At 33.1% G+C, this 16,052-nt stretch overlaps 1 protein-coding gene across 6 annotated transcripts; it reads right to left on the bottom strand.

The window, feature by feature from the left end:
* Positions 1 to 6,326: 6,326 nt before the first annotated feature.
* Positions 6,327 to 15,236, bottom strand: LOC129291043 (EIN3-binding F-box protein 1-like). Of its 6 annotated transcripts, none has more exons than XM_054928144.1 (16): positions 14,905 to 15,236; positions 13,661 to 13,951; positions 13,446 to 13,574; positions 13,123 to 13,330; positions 12,234 to 12,380; positions 11,567 to 11,641; positions 10,666 to 10,737; positions 10,010 to 10,081; positions 9,530 to 9,601; positions 9,316 to 9,387; positions 8,783 to 8,854; positions 8,495 to 8,566; positions 7,896 to 8,039; positions 7,648 to 7,719; positions 7,358 to 7,504; positions 6,327 to 6,789 (listed from the first exon to the last, which is right to left on the bottom strand). In XM_054928144.1, exons 2-16 carry the CDS (start codon positions 13,841 to 13,843, stop codon positions 6,605 to 6,607), a joined length of 1,722 nt encoding a protein of 573 aa, XP_054784119.1. In that variant the 5' UTR covers positions 13,844 to 13,951; positions 14,905 to 15,236; the 3' UTR covers positions 6,327 to 6,604. The 6 variants fall into 6 exon arrangements, with proteins under 6 accessions (XP_054784119.1, XP_054784122.1, XP_054784120.1 ...); XM_054928147.1 differs by having other exon boundaries at positions 13,661 to 13,855; XM_054928145.1 differs by having other exon boundaries at positions 14,926 to 15,236.
* Between the last annotated feature and the right edge of the window lie 816 nt (positions 15,237 to 16,052).

Here is a 16,052-nt window from a genome sequence, read left to right as displayed (position 1 = left end):
TTAAAAAATATTATTTTAATTTAAAAGGTCTGATTCTGATAATATTGTTAATTATAGATGGCAGACTTTGACTTCCAAAATGTCTAAACCTTAGGGTTCGAGATTGCCAGGTGAAATTGAATATGAAAATGAATTTGAGAATTTTTTATATTTGATTGATTAAAATGAGATTGAATTTGGTTTTCACGTGCAAATCATTTCCATCAAAATTGATAAAAAAAAAAAGAGAGTTAGTTTTGCAATTTCACATGCCTTTTTTCATTTATTACCCTTCGTCCCTTCCTCTCTTGCCCCACTCAGTCTATGAACAACGGCGACTGACCTAACATTGGATCTCCAACCTTCGTTGCTTAGCTGCCGCTTACTCATCTTCTCAAGTGCATCTAGAAGAAGCTTAGCGACGATGACTCATCCTTTGTCCAAAGTTCTAGCTTCATCTTCTTTGCTTCATCTTCAATTTCTCCATATCTTTGATTCTTTTTCATCTTTGATTCTACAAATACACCAATCAACTAGTAGACTTCTCAGCGGAAACTCCGATGGTGGGTCCGTTCACCTTCACCTTCGATTCTGAAGATTTAGTTGGGGAAAGAGAGCATATTACACCTATCAAAGTGGATTGGGGCACCTTTAGCTTTTTCTTCAGTCCCATGAATGTCATTGAAGTCGCCTACAAGAATCTAGGCTTAAGGTTCATTGCTTTAAGATCATTCTAGATGTGGTTTCTCGAGTTCCAGTGGGGAATGGCATAAGCAAGAGAGAAGGAGAGAGGAGTCTTGTTTTTTTGACAGTACACTCGGCAATTAATTGGAGTTGTAATTTTTTGTTTGGGGTGGGGCACTTTAGTATTTTTCATAAGGTAATTATAACTTTTAATTTTTATACTTTATTTGTATTTTATTTTTAATTTTTAATTTTTTATATTTTAAATTTTTATAAAATAATATAAAATAAAAGTATAAAAATCTAAAATATTAAAAAAATTAAAAATTAAAAATAAAATATAAATAAAATATAGATATTAAAAGTTATGTTTATCTTTTTTTTTATATTTTAAATATTAATTAATAATTTCTCAATTTTATACATGCCACACCAAATGTATTTTAAATTTTTATTCTTATTAAAATTATTGTCAACGTATCAAATGGAGCATACTTCAAGCAACTTTTCTGCGGTTAAGTAGGCTTACTTTTAATTGAGAGGCTACGTCTATTTTCATCATTTTAAAAAATTTATATAGATCATATGTATGAATATTATATATTTAACTTCATATATATTTATTTATATTTATCTTAAAGGATGGGGTGATAATAATCAAGGTTTTAAAATCTTGAAACCAGTCCAGTTGATACTACGAAACCGTGAAGCAATTGGACCGGTCAAAAACCAGTAAACCGGAAAAATTGAACGGTTAAATGGTTTAAGATTTAGATTAAATAGAGAGACCTGACGGGAGAAAAGATGAAAAAGGGAGGATAAAAGAGACTAAATAACAACAAATCATCACCTTAGGCTTGCTTTTCGAGTTATGAAAGAAAAACGAACAAACGAACTGGTATATCTTACAAATTTCATCAATGGCGGCAATCACAAAGAAGAATCATCGCTGGAGCCTAGGGAGCAGAAAGAGGAATGGGGTGCGGCTAGGGTTTCGCACTTGGGCAGTGATATTCTCTCTCTCTCTCTCTCTCTCCCCCCACGTGCCATATGCATTTTAATATTATTAATATTCCATTAAACAAGAGGAGGAAGCGGGAAGCCGGGACAAGAGGAGAGGCGAAAAGTTGGGATATTGATATTACTAAATGCTCTTCAATACTTATAATAATTTCTATTTTATTTATGTCTATAAAAATGGGTGGAATGAAATCTACAAAATATTATTTCTCCAAACAAATTTAAAATTAAATTTTCAACATTTTATTAATTTAGTTGGAAAATCAGTTTTTAAATGTATATTATTTAAAATATATTAATTTATTGTTGACCAATTTGACAACAGTTTGATTCCGATTAAACCGTTATCTCGATCGGTTTGATGAGATCTTGTGTTTTAAAACTTTGATTAATTATGAATAAAATTAATTTAAATTATATTTTTTATTTATATATGTATACATTACTCAATATATATTTATATAATTATGTTTTTATTATGTATATAAATACAATACTTTTTCTAGTCCTAAACATCATACTCAGTTAACTTAATTACAGAAAATAAGTGAATTATTTGTTATTGTGTAAAAAATGTGCATCACTTTTTTTTAAAAAAATATGATTTAATAAGGATAGTTTGAAAGGGGGGTGGGGAATTAAATGAAGGATATAATATAAAGAAGTTCGAGGTTTTATGTTTAAGATCAAAACGAACTTTTTAACTAAGTTTTATATTCACAACCTAAAGGAGTGAAAAAAAAAACTAAAAATAGAAACATGTCATATACTAAAGGTCAATAGGCATAGTTTATTTATTTTAATAGGCTTAGTCATAAGCTTCATATTGTCCTTTTTGTTTAAACATGCTTGATTAGGACAAAACTAGAGCTAGTGATAGACCGTTGGCAAAGCTTCTTATCCTATTTTCACTCTTACATATGATCCTACTCTCAAATAAATGCTTCATGAGAAATTAATTGTGTTCAAGAAGTGAGTAACCTTGCTTGCTTAATCTGAAGTGATTGAGATTTTTAAGGAATCAATTTATAGTCAGTACTCCGCCTGAGATAGCATTGTGAAGCTTTTATTTTTTTATTTTTTGGGTAGGGGTAACGATCAGCACATGTTAGAGCATATAAAACTTTTTGCATTTCAAGGGTGGTTCTACAAAAATAATCATATCTGAATTGTCGTTTGATGCATGAGAATCAAGTGAGCAAGTCAATTCACACATTTCTTTGTTTATCTAAAAATATAATTGAAAGTTACAATCTAGTTTCTCATAACTATCTATAACCATGCAAAAGGACAACAACAACAACAACAAGCCTTTATCCCACTAGGTGGGGTCGGCTATATAGATTGCAAGACGCCATTATGCTCTATCATTTATCAAGCTTTTAGGAATATTATTAATTAAGAGATCACGTTCAATAACTTTCAAGAGTGTTCTCTTAGGCTTTCATCTACCTCTCTTAATCGGACTCAAAGTTATATGTTCCACTCTTCTCACTGGTGCCTCCCTTGGTCTTCTTTGTACATGCCCAAACCATCTCAACCGATTTTTTACCATTTTTTCCTCAATAGGTGCCACCCTCACTTTTTCGCGTACGTGCTCATTTTGAATTTTATCTTTACGTGTATGTCCGCACATCCATCATAACATTCTCATCTCTGTTACTCCAATTTTATGCTCTTGCTGTCCTGTTAGAGCCCAGCATTCACTACCATATAACATTGCTGGTCTGATAGCAGTGCGATAAAACTTTCTTTTAAGTTTATTAGGCACGTTACGGTCGCAAATAACTCCTTTAGCTTTTCTCCAATTAAACCATCCAGCTTGAATTCTATGTGAAATATCTCCACTGATTTCGTCATCATTTTGAATAATGGCTCCCAAATATCTAAACTTTTTCACTTGAGGTATAATTTGATCACCCAATTTCACTTCTAAATTATTGTCAAATAGTCCTTTACCAAATTTATAATATAAATATTCCGTCTTACTTCTACTCAGACGAAAATCTTTCAACTCCAATGTCCTCCTCCATAACTCAAGTTTGTAATTAACCTCTTCTCTTGTCTCTGCTATAAGAACTATATCATCCGCGAAGAGCATACATTTTGGAATTTCCCCTTGAATATGTTCCGTCAAAACATTTAAGATCAAGTTGAACAAATAAGGACTCAGAGATGATCCCTGATGTAGTCTAATTTTTATAGGAAAATCCTTTGTTTGACCACTAGGCGTTCTTATACTAGTTTTTACCCCCTCATACATATCTTGTATGGCTTTAATATAAGCAATCCGTACTCCCTTTTTTTCTAACGCTTTCCAAAGCACTTCTCTTGGTATACGGTCATAAGCTTTTTCTAAATCAATAAAAACCATATGTAGATCTTTATCTTTACAACGATACTTTTCCATTAATCCCCTTAGTAAATAAATCGCCTCTATAGTTGATTTACCTGGCATAAAACCAAACTAATTTTCAAAAATACTTGTCTCCAATCTCAACCTGTGCTCAATTACTTTCTCCCACAATTTCATTGTGTGGCTCATGAGTTTAATCCCTCTATAGTTAGTACAATTCTGAATATCTCCTTTATTTTTATAAATAAAAATTAAAGTACTTTTCCTCCACTCATCAGGCATTTTCTTGGACCGTAAAATCACATTAAATAACTTAATTAACCATCTCACCCCTTCTTCACCGAAACATTTCCACGCTTCGATAGATATACAATCAGGTCCGTTGGCTCTACCATTTGTCATTTTCTTAAGAGCTTCCTTTACCTCCTTATCATGTATTATTCGATAAAATGACAAATTTTGTTCTCCGTCACCAGTTACTAAATCCTCCAAGCTACTAGATGAACCCTCTCCATCATTGAAAAGTTTAGAAAAGTAAGTCTCCCATCTATTTTTAATTTCATCATCTGTAACTAAAGTTCTTCCCTCTTCATCCTTAATACACCTTACCTGTTCTAGATCTCTTAATTTTCTTTCCCTACTCTTGACAATCTTATAAATATTTCGCTCTCCTTTTTTCGTCTCAAGGCTCTTATAAAATTCTTCAAAAATTTTAGAACGAACTTCACCCACAGCTCTCTTCAAAAGCATGCAAAAGGACGCGCAAAATAAAATAGTGGAGGAATAGCTCAGATTTTATATGATTTATCAAATAAGCCAAGGTGGAATTCAATTTTAGTCCTCCTGAAAGGTCATCTCAACATTAATTTGATATTATAGCTATTCCATTGTCTCTAAGTTTATTTTTCTTTCAACTCCCTATTGTATTTGATGATGTATGGTATATATTTATAATATTGAAAAACAATATTCAAATGGGTTTAATAGAAGTTATATTTTAAACTATCTAAGTCTAGTGATTTTTTTTGTAAATATCTTTGACTAGTCAATGAGGGAGATTAAGAATAATTAGATATATAAGGTAAATAATTTATTAGGCTAAAAGATAATGATAACTTAAACAAATTCAAGAAGTTAAACTACTTTTCACGGGAGGGATGGTAACAAATTGAATTTTAGAGCTATTGAGACTTTCATTAGATGGATGTTACTATGCAATCACCCTAATATAATAAGGCCATTTTTTTAATATAAAAAAGGATTAAGACATAACCCCAAACTTAAAGAATACACTTAAAAAGATATGTATAATAGGGCCATTTTAAATTATGAACTGGATTACAATTTACATTGATCAAGATTCTCAAGTTACTACAATATGAACAATAGGTTATCAAGTAATCCAGGAATTAGTTAGGAAACTTTTTATATATATTCCTTTCAATATTTAAGAGATGATTTTTTTAGCCAAAACGAGATTTTGCTCCTAAATATAAGATCTCAATTTCTTTTATCTTTCAAACTATCTCTGTTGATTATATAGATTAATACATGCAATTAATAAAGGTAATTTCATCTATAAATAATTAAAGGAAAAGACATTTCAGGAAAATCAACACATTTTTCTCTACAAAGAACTAATTTTGATTTTTAAACACGTACTATGAATTAGTTCTCTCTCAAATTACTTATGTACAAAGCTACTCATGTATTCTTGGTCTAAATCTCCGTTCTATCTTTGTTCCTCCCTCTCTTCTGCTTCATAGCACATTATCTTTCAACCTCCACTTTGTGCTGACGTCTCCCATCTCCATACATTGATTCTTACTATTCATGGCGATAGAAAATGTTCCCAGGTGAGAATGTCAAGATTACCAAACTTGTAAGCAGCAAGTGGTAGCTTTTTTTTTTTTTTTTTAATATTGACGAGGGCTAAGCCCAGAAAGTAATACAATTAAAGATGAACAGGAACAAGAATTCCCACACTCTCTTTCGAAGCTAAGTGTGTCCAAGGCCGTGACATAAGTCTTTCTAAAAAGAGGGAACAGAGTCAAAGCACTTGTTTAATTCTACAGTTGCATAGCTGACAATCCGACAAGACCAAGAACATGCAAATTAAAAGGTTGATCCAACGTTCAAGCTTCGAGCATGCATCAACGATTAAATTTTTAGTGAGGTATCCACAAGCTAATGACCCGTGACCGGATTAATTTGGATCGAACAACTAAAATACTGGAGCAAAATAAATAAAAAAAAAAGTAAAACGCAAATTTTAAAACATCCGAAATATCAAACCTTGGTTGCTAGAATCAACCTTTTCATAGTTCTAATGAAAAAATATGCCTCTTTATTGCTGTCTGCGTAGTAGACAGGACGATGCCAGACACCGCCCATCATCTTATTAGAGAGATTATGGCCAAATCTTGCCACGAGTTAAGCTTCAGGCCATCCATTAATCTATGTACAATTTAAGGCTGTCTTTCAGTATCGTTCAGACATGACGGTATATACATATATCACAGGGAGGGAGGGAGGGAGAGGATATATTAGAATACACCTCTCCGCTTACTCAGGCCGAAAGCTGACCAGATTTGGGAGATCTGTCGATTGAAGTTTCTTGATGTCAATTGCTGTCACTTTACATGATTCCAAGGTCAGCGATCTCAAGTTCTTGAGCGGTTTCAAATGCCGCAAACCAGCACTGGTGATGCGAGAATTTGAAACGTTCAAAGATATCAACCCCGTCAGACCTGAAAATTGCATTCAAATTCATGTTTGCGGAAAGAGATAATTACAAATAGCTACCAAGTCTGACACAATAAATGCAAACCATGTCCTTTCGATTTAGAAAACTCCAATCATTTTATGGTGATGACTCATAGACAGTCAACTTCCAAATGGTCATGTCAATGCTTGTCAATGCTTGACTAGGAATAGAGACAGACCAGCGTTATCTTAAGGACAAATCAACTTTGTTTCTTGCGAACATTGTCTTAGTAATTCTTGAATAATGACTTGTAGGAAAGAAACCAGTACCATCATGGACCAAATCAGTCAAAAGGTGGAAATTAATGAGCCGTTTCTAGTTTTATGACATGAAATTTCTAATTGATATCCTAAGATTTTCTTCTTTGGTCTGAAATTGATCACCTGGATTGCTTCCTCTTTTCAGCAGAAAAGCTTAAAATCCAACCACAAAACTTAATAAACAACACACCAGAAGCCCTTCATTAGGCAAACTGATTTAGAGTTTTCACAAGTGATTGCTTAAAAAAGAGTTTCTTTTCCATCAAGTAAAACAGAGGTCTGGGAAGATACCAGAAATGAACTCCAGGCTTTTGTTTGTAAGGTTGCCGTTTTGTGATAAATTTAAGAACATCAGAGATGAAAGTTCTTTGATGTTCTTCACACCAGCATCAGTCAAGCCTCCACTGCATATTTCCAGGGACCTTAGGTTCTTTAAGCCTGTTTCATCGTAAAAAAAAGTTGGCAAAACAGTACAAAATTAGAATTAACATCAATTCAGTCAAGGAACTAAAGCTAACTTGTGCCTAATTCTACAAAGCACAGCTGACCCACAAAGGGAATATTACAGCAATATTACATACTTTTCAAATAGTTAGTTCCAGAATCTGTTATTTTTGCTCCAAACAAATCCAGATCAGTAAGCGTAGTCAAACCTGCATCAACAAACTCAGAATGAGGCATTCTGCCGAATTAAGGTTTATGTTAAAAGACTATGGAGCCTGGATACTCAAACATTTGAAATTACATTTTGCAGGAAGTCTGTCAGATTACAGGATTTAGAGCCAACGTAAACTACAGAAAATTGCAACTTTTGCATGAGAACACGTACTTGTAAGAGCTGCCAATCCGGCATCAGTAATATGGCGAGCATCCAAATTAAGAGACTTCAGAGATGAAAGCCCACGCAATTTCCTTAAACCATTATCACCAACCTCAGTGAATGACAGATTTATTTTCTCCAGGCTAGACAATCCTATGAAAAATCAAATCACAATGTAGTCAATATAGGAAAATGCTACTCCATGGTGAGGATGATCACTTTTTATCATGCATATAATACTAGAATATAGCAAAGACAATCTACGAAGGTATTTACCACAAAAAATAAATTCAGTTCACAATGATAAATTGAAGCAGAAATAAAGTAATGAAGAACTTGATATAAGGAGCTACAAACCAGTGTTTTAAGAATAATGGTGAAGAATAATTATATAAGCAATAAACTCTCAAAGCACGCATATTTATCCAGTTCACTGTATTCGTCATTGGTCAGATTCTTGAAAGACTTAGCAAACATGTAAACATGTACATTTTAGAAGTTCTTACTAAGTATAAAAAATAAGATTCCAGAAAGACCCTAACAGTTCATTAGCATTCAATTCTCAATCAATATTTAACAAATCCATAGAAAAAATATAAGTTTTTAACCTGATAAATGGCGTAACCCATTGCTTCCAACTTCTGTCTCAGACAATTCCAAACATTTCAATTGCCGAAGGCCTAAAGACATGAACAAGCAAATGCACATTTTCCATGATGAATCATGTGAAGCAAAATCAATAATCGAATCATTTGCAACCAATATAATAGAATACTATAAATAACTACAAAAATTTCCATTTTCCAAAACATGCGGACAAATTTTTCATCCAGGAAATTATTACCCATCACAAGTAGACCCCCCCAAAAAATGAGAGAAAAGATTCATATATCTACCTGCCAAGTTGGCCAATCCACGGTCACCAACTTTACATGCATCTAGGATCAAGCTCTCCAACTTTGTCAATCCTGGATGAAAACACAGACCAGAATTTCAAATATAAGTTATATCTTCCAAGTATTCTTTGTCTTTCGGCTCCACCAGCAAAGCAGCTTAACTTTTTTCTGTTAAATCCATTCACTCGATGGCAAAATTATGCACAAAAGTTTAAAGGAGTGAGTTAGATAAGTCATGGCTATGGCTATAAACCATGTAATAAGAACACTCGAGTTGAAGATAAATTTGTAAACAAAATGGTAGAAAAGCTGTTAGATGATATGATGATTTTTTACATTCTTGTAAAGATACGATCTTGATCCCCAGCTGCTTTGAAGGAAAAGAAAATAACCCCATGTATCTATCTACTGCAGTTTGTACTTTGTAGAAAGTTTGCTTCTTCATTTTATTCTTGAGTGAACCAAGTTGTTCCTCTGGTCTATTCAGGGGAAAGAGAAAAAGAGGAGAGCATAAGGTGAGTATTTTTAATCACCTTTCACGTGAGCTAAACAAGCATCTGTAATGTCAGTGGATCCCAAGTTTAATGTCTTCAAATTGCCCAGTTCTACAAAACAGAAACGGCAATGCCAAAGATTTAACACCACACCCCCTAGAATAGTTGCGGCACATATATGTGATTAATGATCAAATTATAAATTACACAATTGCAGCCTTACAGAATCAATTATAACGTCTTAACTACTTACGTGAAAGCTTTTCACATCCATTGCTTGAAAGTTTGCAGCTATTAAGATTCAAGGTTGACAATGCAGGAAGCTCTGGCAAAAATATGCACCAATGTCAAACTAAAACTGAAAATGGGCATCTCAGTTTCATTCCCTTTAAATGAGAAAATAAACTAAAGCTTCTAATGCCTGACAAAAACATTTGACCGGCAAAGCATATAGTCATTATGTTATTGGCTTTTATGCATTAAAATTTAAGATCGGTGCCTCTTTTTTAAACGATCAAGCAGAGACATCAAAAGAAACTCAGCAACTGAACAGAGCAAAAAGGAGGATTTTATGCTATCATTGAAGTAAATTTGAAATCATACTCAAGTCATAACCCACTTAAGATGAATACCCAAGATTTTAAACATAAAAACAAGTTAATTCCATTCAGCCTAAATATTCTAGGTAAGAATATTAACAGAATAAGCTTAAATGCCAAGAAAGTAAAGCAACCTGCAAGAGAGCCCAAACAAGCAGATGTTACAAGGCATCCTTCCAAATTTAACATAGAAAGCTTCTGTAATCCTGAAATAAATCAAGGCATTATTAAAACGGAAGAAAAGGAGACGAATATGAAAAAATAAAATACATTTTTTCCTTCAAGCTGATTATTAGAGTCAGTCATGCTGTTAGGCAGCCAAGACTTGTATCATTTTATTAGAGTGTTAGCCAGAGAGTCAAGGAGCTCTATATACATATCCCCTGTTTGTAATCAATGAAACACAGAAATATTATTGCCTATTCTCCATTGTTGCTCATTATCTGATGCAGATTAAAATATGAATGAAAAGAAAAGCAGTAAGAAAAGTGCTAATATAGAAGAGATACTGCATACTCATATGAATGAAATGCTAACAGTGAAAGTAGTCTGACATTGAACATCAAATCCTAAAATTGGTTAGTTAAAATTTTTTTATATATCTCTATCAAAGCTCTATCAACAATTTAGTTCAAGTAAATATGGCTCCATGAAATTCAGGTTAATCCTTTTGCGTTCTGAAATATGCCCTTGTATATAGGAAAGGAAAAACATCATCCGATTCATCCAGCCAATTCCATCTAGTGAGATAAGGCTTGTAGTTGTACATAGGAAAGGAAAGACACAATACCTCCGAGAAAAGTGACGCCAAAATCTGTGACTTTACTGCGTGAAATCTCTAGACTTGTCAAATTTGTAAGCTCTGGAAGCATATTGAATTAAAAAAATTGCATTGTTAGTTACCAAACCATGTCTCACATTTCACTGGTTATTAAAAAAAAAAAAAGATGACTGATGATTAAACTTTTATATACACATCCCTGTGCTGATAATTATATGGTTCTTATACATAGATAATTGCATTCATTGCCTATCCGTTGAAATACATCCCAGTTAAGAAGATATCCTTGAGATAGAAAGGTGACTAATGAGACTACATTTAACACAATATGGCCATTTATCATAAAACCAACATTTGTAATAATGCAATGAGCCAATGACATTATCCTGTATGGATTGTCTACTGTGTTACTGTAAGAGGAGACAGTTTAGATTTCAAACCTTGTATACTATATATACATATTGAAGAAAGCAAAAGGCAAAATTAAGAAAAAGTCATTGAACTCCAACAAGACAGACTGTCTGTTTGATAGATGTTTCATGACATTCATCCTGCTTTTTGCTTGCTCAAAAATAGAAAGAAAATACCAAGGAGGAATGCATGACTGAGAATATGAAAATTTGAAATTGAAATTTGGGTGGATAATTTCTCCACTAGGAGTTAGCATGTCTGTCGTCCAACCAAAACTACATCCACATTTATAGTACATCTCATTAATTAAGCGAAGTCCAGTAGTAAGTTATCCTTGGCTCCTGCAAGCACACAATGGCAACCTGAACAAGACCTATTACAGTGAAAAATGCGAAGTGCATAAAAGAAAACACACACAATTAATCTATGTGGTAGTTCACTTTTTCAACCGTTAAAACTTCCAGGTATTGTCATGAAAGAGAGGCAAGACACAACTAACCTGAGAGAGGCTTCATGTCAGCATCTGTTATGCAATTACACCACTTCAAATTAAGAGATTCCAACTTGGTTAAGCCTGAGAAATATGAGTTAAATTAAATTGAAATTGGTAAGCATTTCAGGTATACACCTACCATGGAAGAGCATGCAAACATCACGCAACTTTACCAAGGTGAAGATCAACATGCCAAAGTCGCTTTTTCAATTACAAGTCATCTCTTTCAATTTTCTCAACTATGTTGCCCTATAGCATTAATTAATTCTTAATTATCTTCCATTTCTAACAATCCCTTATTCTGTAGCTTTAACTAGATCAACACTTCTTCACAGACAGGGGAGAGAGAGAGAGACTGGAGGATGAACTATTCACAAAATTAAATGTAATGTAAAGGGGCCTTGTGAAACTGACCCCCTTCTGAATTCAGACACACTACACATATGTGAAAATCAGGATAGATGAAACATTAATGACAAGTAAATATATGCATGGTAACAAATCAAAACTGTATCAAACAAAGTGCAGTTCAAAAATACAACAGTGTGGCATGCATCAATTCCCTTAAAGAACCTAATATGCAAAGAAAGATGAAAATGCACACATCGTCTGAATGCCTATAAGATGCAGAAAAAATGGCAGGAAGTTATCAGCAATACATTTAAAAACCAACCTTGAAGATGAACAAGGCCTCCATGAACCCCAGGGCATCTCTCCAAATCCAACTTGACCAAACTAACTAGACCAGAAAAGCTACTCATTCCTTGAGCAGAGATCGCATTGTTTCTTCTAAAACTCAGACTAGTTAAATTCGTCAGACCTGGGACATTCAAAAAAAAAAAAAAAAAATTGTCTTAAGCTAATAGGAAAAAGCAAGACATTCACAAGGTTGAGCCAGAAATATCTTCATATGAATATCAATAAACCAACATAACATGGAAAGACAGAAAAATTATCAAAATTCAGAAAACGCTGCCAAAGAATGCTTCAGACAAACAACAACAACAAAGAAATAACCATACATGGTATGCATTTATCATCTCAAGTGCAATAATAAATCACACATTCAAGATAGCAGGAAAAAAAAAATTTGATTATATGATGATGGGTGCTGCTCAAAGTTACATTACCTCATATTTTAATAAGCTGAAAAAAAAAAAGGAAATATAGGGTGAACTGAAATGCCAAAATTCAAGCAGAGTATCTGCTTAATATTTTATATTTAAATTTTTCAATAACACAAAAGGAAAAGGTGAAGTGTACCTATCAACTACTGCTCCCGTGAAAAAGAAAATTCAAAAAGAATGAGGGAGATGCATACATAAGGATAAGCGCATTTTTCTGGACGATAACAAATAGCTAATCAAATTAATGCACATTTAAAATTTACAAAAACTGGTTTCTCATCTATAGTATCAGATTTTCTATCTTTTTCTCCTTTTCTTTTAATGAACAAAGTCCATATACAGAAGGCAAGGGACCAAATATAAATAACTGCGGATGCACAAGACCATGTACCAATATGAAAGACTAAAAGAAACCCAGAAGAAGAAAAAGATTACCACTAATGTATTTAAGACCATAGTCTGAAATGTGGTCACAATGATTAAGATTTAAGGCTAGGAGATTTTCGCAAGCTTTAAGATAAGTCAGCCCAAAATCAGTGACGTCAGAACCAGAAAGATCCACAGAAAGTAGAGATGATCCTTGTGATGAAATGACATCCATCCAACTATCATTCACCCCAGCATATTCTCCCAAGTAAAGATCCTGTCAAATGTAAAATAAGATGAGCTTGGATAATTTAGATCAAGAATACAACTGACTATATTCACAACAACATCATATAAAATACAAACACGACATATAATTTAAAATGACCTACCTGGAGAGCACAATCTCGAAAAGCTTCAAGAAAAGCAGCAGTTAGACGATGGGAGCGCACCAATTCATTAAAAACTTGCTGACTTATATCCCGTGGGAGTATAGACATTGAGCTATATCTATCAATATCCTGTAGAAGAAAAATTGCAGATTGCAGTGGTTATCCCTGAAGGAAAAGTGAAACGTCAAGACCAATCATATGAGTCTTGGAAGCACCTGACTTATTCTTTGGATGCACAAGTCCAACAGTGATGGACATTCTCCATTTTGTAAATGGAAACTCATCATAGGATAAGAGAATGATGGTGTGAGCCTTTTCAAACTCCCACTTTTGCAATATTCTCCTGGAGAACTATCTTCAATGTCTTGCTCTTGCTTCCTAGAACAAACTCCTCCCATTGAGAAAATATACTGTAATTTGTAATCACCAGTTAAAAATATGCGCAGCAGGACACTTCAGCAATCCATTCAATAACCCAAATATGAATATATGCACTCTATTTCAGCCTGCAAAAATAAAAGAGAACAGCAAAGCTGAAAAAGTTCTTAGCAGACTTGATCATTCAGAGATTGACTTCAATTGAAAAGATTCTCAAAAACTATTAGGAGTTACGAAGTAGCCAAGTGTTAATTAGCCCACACCAACTCAAATCACTAAAGCCCGACGATGAAAATGACTCAATCAGTTTGATTTTATCTTTTTATGATAACTGTGTTAGGCATGCTAGCATATGTTTCGCTTTTTATTTTTTTTAAAGATACAAGGGTGTACTAAGCATGGCAGTTAAAAGAGAGAAACAAGCAATCGAGTAGAGAATGAGATATCATTATCAACCGTGTAAACTAATCAGTGCGGGTCAGATCAATCCAAGCAAACCTCTGACTTTGCTAAGCCAATATTTATATCTAATTCTAACATTCTGTTCGCTTCAGTCTTCCACCACCACATAATTAAGCACCATTTGCTATCAACACATTTCAAGGAAGTCCCAGAAGTAAAACTTGATACTTAACAAGTATTTTACTACAAGATTTTTATATTAATCGGCATAACTGGCAAATACGCGCGCGCGCAGGCGATTTTCATGCCCCTGTATATGGCAGGAGCGACGGAGCTATACAAAATATCTCACTGAAAATTGCAGTTAAATAGCAAAGACAAAAAACATTAAAATAATAATAATAACAACTCTACGCCATCTCCTTAATCAAAAGGAACATCGAATAATTGATCCACCTCGAACACTAAAATATCTTCAGAAATAGATACCAGTAGGAGTACGAGAAAGTACAGAAAATTTAATTACATACAAGAAAACGCAAATAAACTTAGATATGGCATATTCGACTCAAATCTCAGAAAAGACCAAGTGAGGAAACAAGCTTCACATATCAGGACAAGCTTCACATATCAGGACAAATAATATAAGAAACAGAGCAATCAGCATTTGTCCACTTACGAGAAGAAGGAAGTTTTATACCCAAAAAAACAGGACGAAATTCAAGAAGAGAAATCAGAGAAAAGTAACTATATCGATCATATTACTTCTCGCTTCAGGTTCAGTGACGCCAACAGAAATGAACCAAAAGCTGAGGGAGAGGAGCGCAAGACTGAAAGCGGGATGGTGGGAAGGAGAGAAAAGTGCGACGTTTACGTGACCGGGGCATCCGAACATACTGATGGTCGACACGTGTCGGGTTTCGTCAGCTGCGGACGGCTCTCATTTAGTTCGAGCAGTTAGATTCAAGGAGAGAGAAGGAAAAAAATCGGTGGGAGGGGCGAATGAAAAGGTGGGCTCACAAGTTTCCACAGTTGGCTCTCAAGTCTCAACCCAACTTTATCCGTTTGGTGAGAGGTGACCAGGTGGGACCCGCTGGCCGCCTGGTGACTTCACCCAGTACGGATACGCTTCCTTCCAGCCGGCACGCTAATTGAAGATTTTTTTTTTTAAAAAAAATATTTTTAAATAAAATTTTACATATCAACAAAATTTATTAAATACATTTAATAATTTTATCTTTTTAAAATAAAAATATAAATTTTTAAAAATAATTATTATTTAATATATTAAAAATATAATAAATAAAAATTAATTACAAAAAGTTAAAGAATAATATTAAAATTATTATATTTAATAAAATCTTAATTTATTTAAAGTGTTTTATATTTTAGGATGGAAAATTTTTTTTAAAAATGTCTATAATTTAAGATGGAGGGAGTATTAATTAAAATCTTAATTTTTTTAAAATTTTTATATCTTTTCAATTATATTCTCATTAAATATCATATTTTTAATAATAATAATAATAATTAAAATTTAATATATTATTTTTAAAAAAAAGTAATAAATGAAGTAAGGGTATAATTAAAATAAAAATTATCCGATGACTTATTTTTGGATCAAATAAAATTCTTAAAAGATACCTTATGTCATAATTAAGAGGGAGTATATTTTTATAATTTATAATGTTCTACTATCACTATATCTACTGTGTAGAATTATTTCTGTCTTTTTATAAATTATTTTTATAAATTTTATCTATATCAATATAAAAAGAGTAAAAGAAATAAAAGTATGTAAAATTTTAAATATATCCATATATAACA

Source organism: Prosopis cineraria, unplaced genomic scaffold, assembly GCF_029017545.1.
Source record: "Prosopis cineraria cultivar Desert tree isolate PC_DT_omini unplaced genomic scaffold, ASM2901754v1 PC13, whole genome shotgun sequence".
Classification (NCBI taxonomy): Eukaryota; Viridiplantae; Streptophyta; class Magnoliopsida; order Fabales; family Fabaceae; genus Prosopis; species Prosopis cineraria.
Note: the sequence above shows the minus strand (reverse complement) of the source record. Positions and strands in the feature narration are given on the sequence as shown.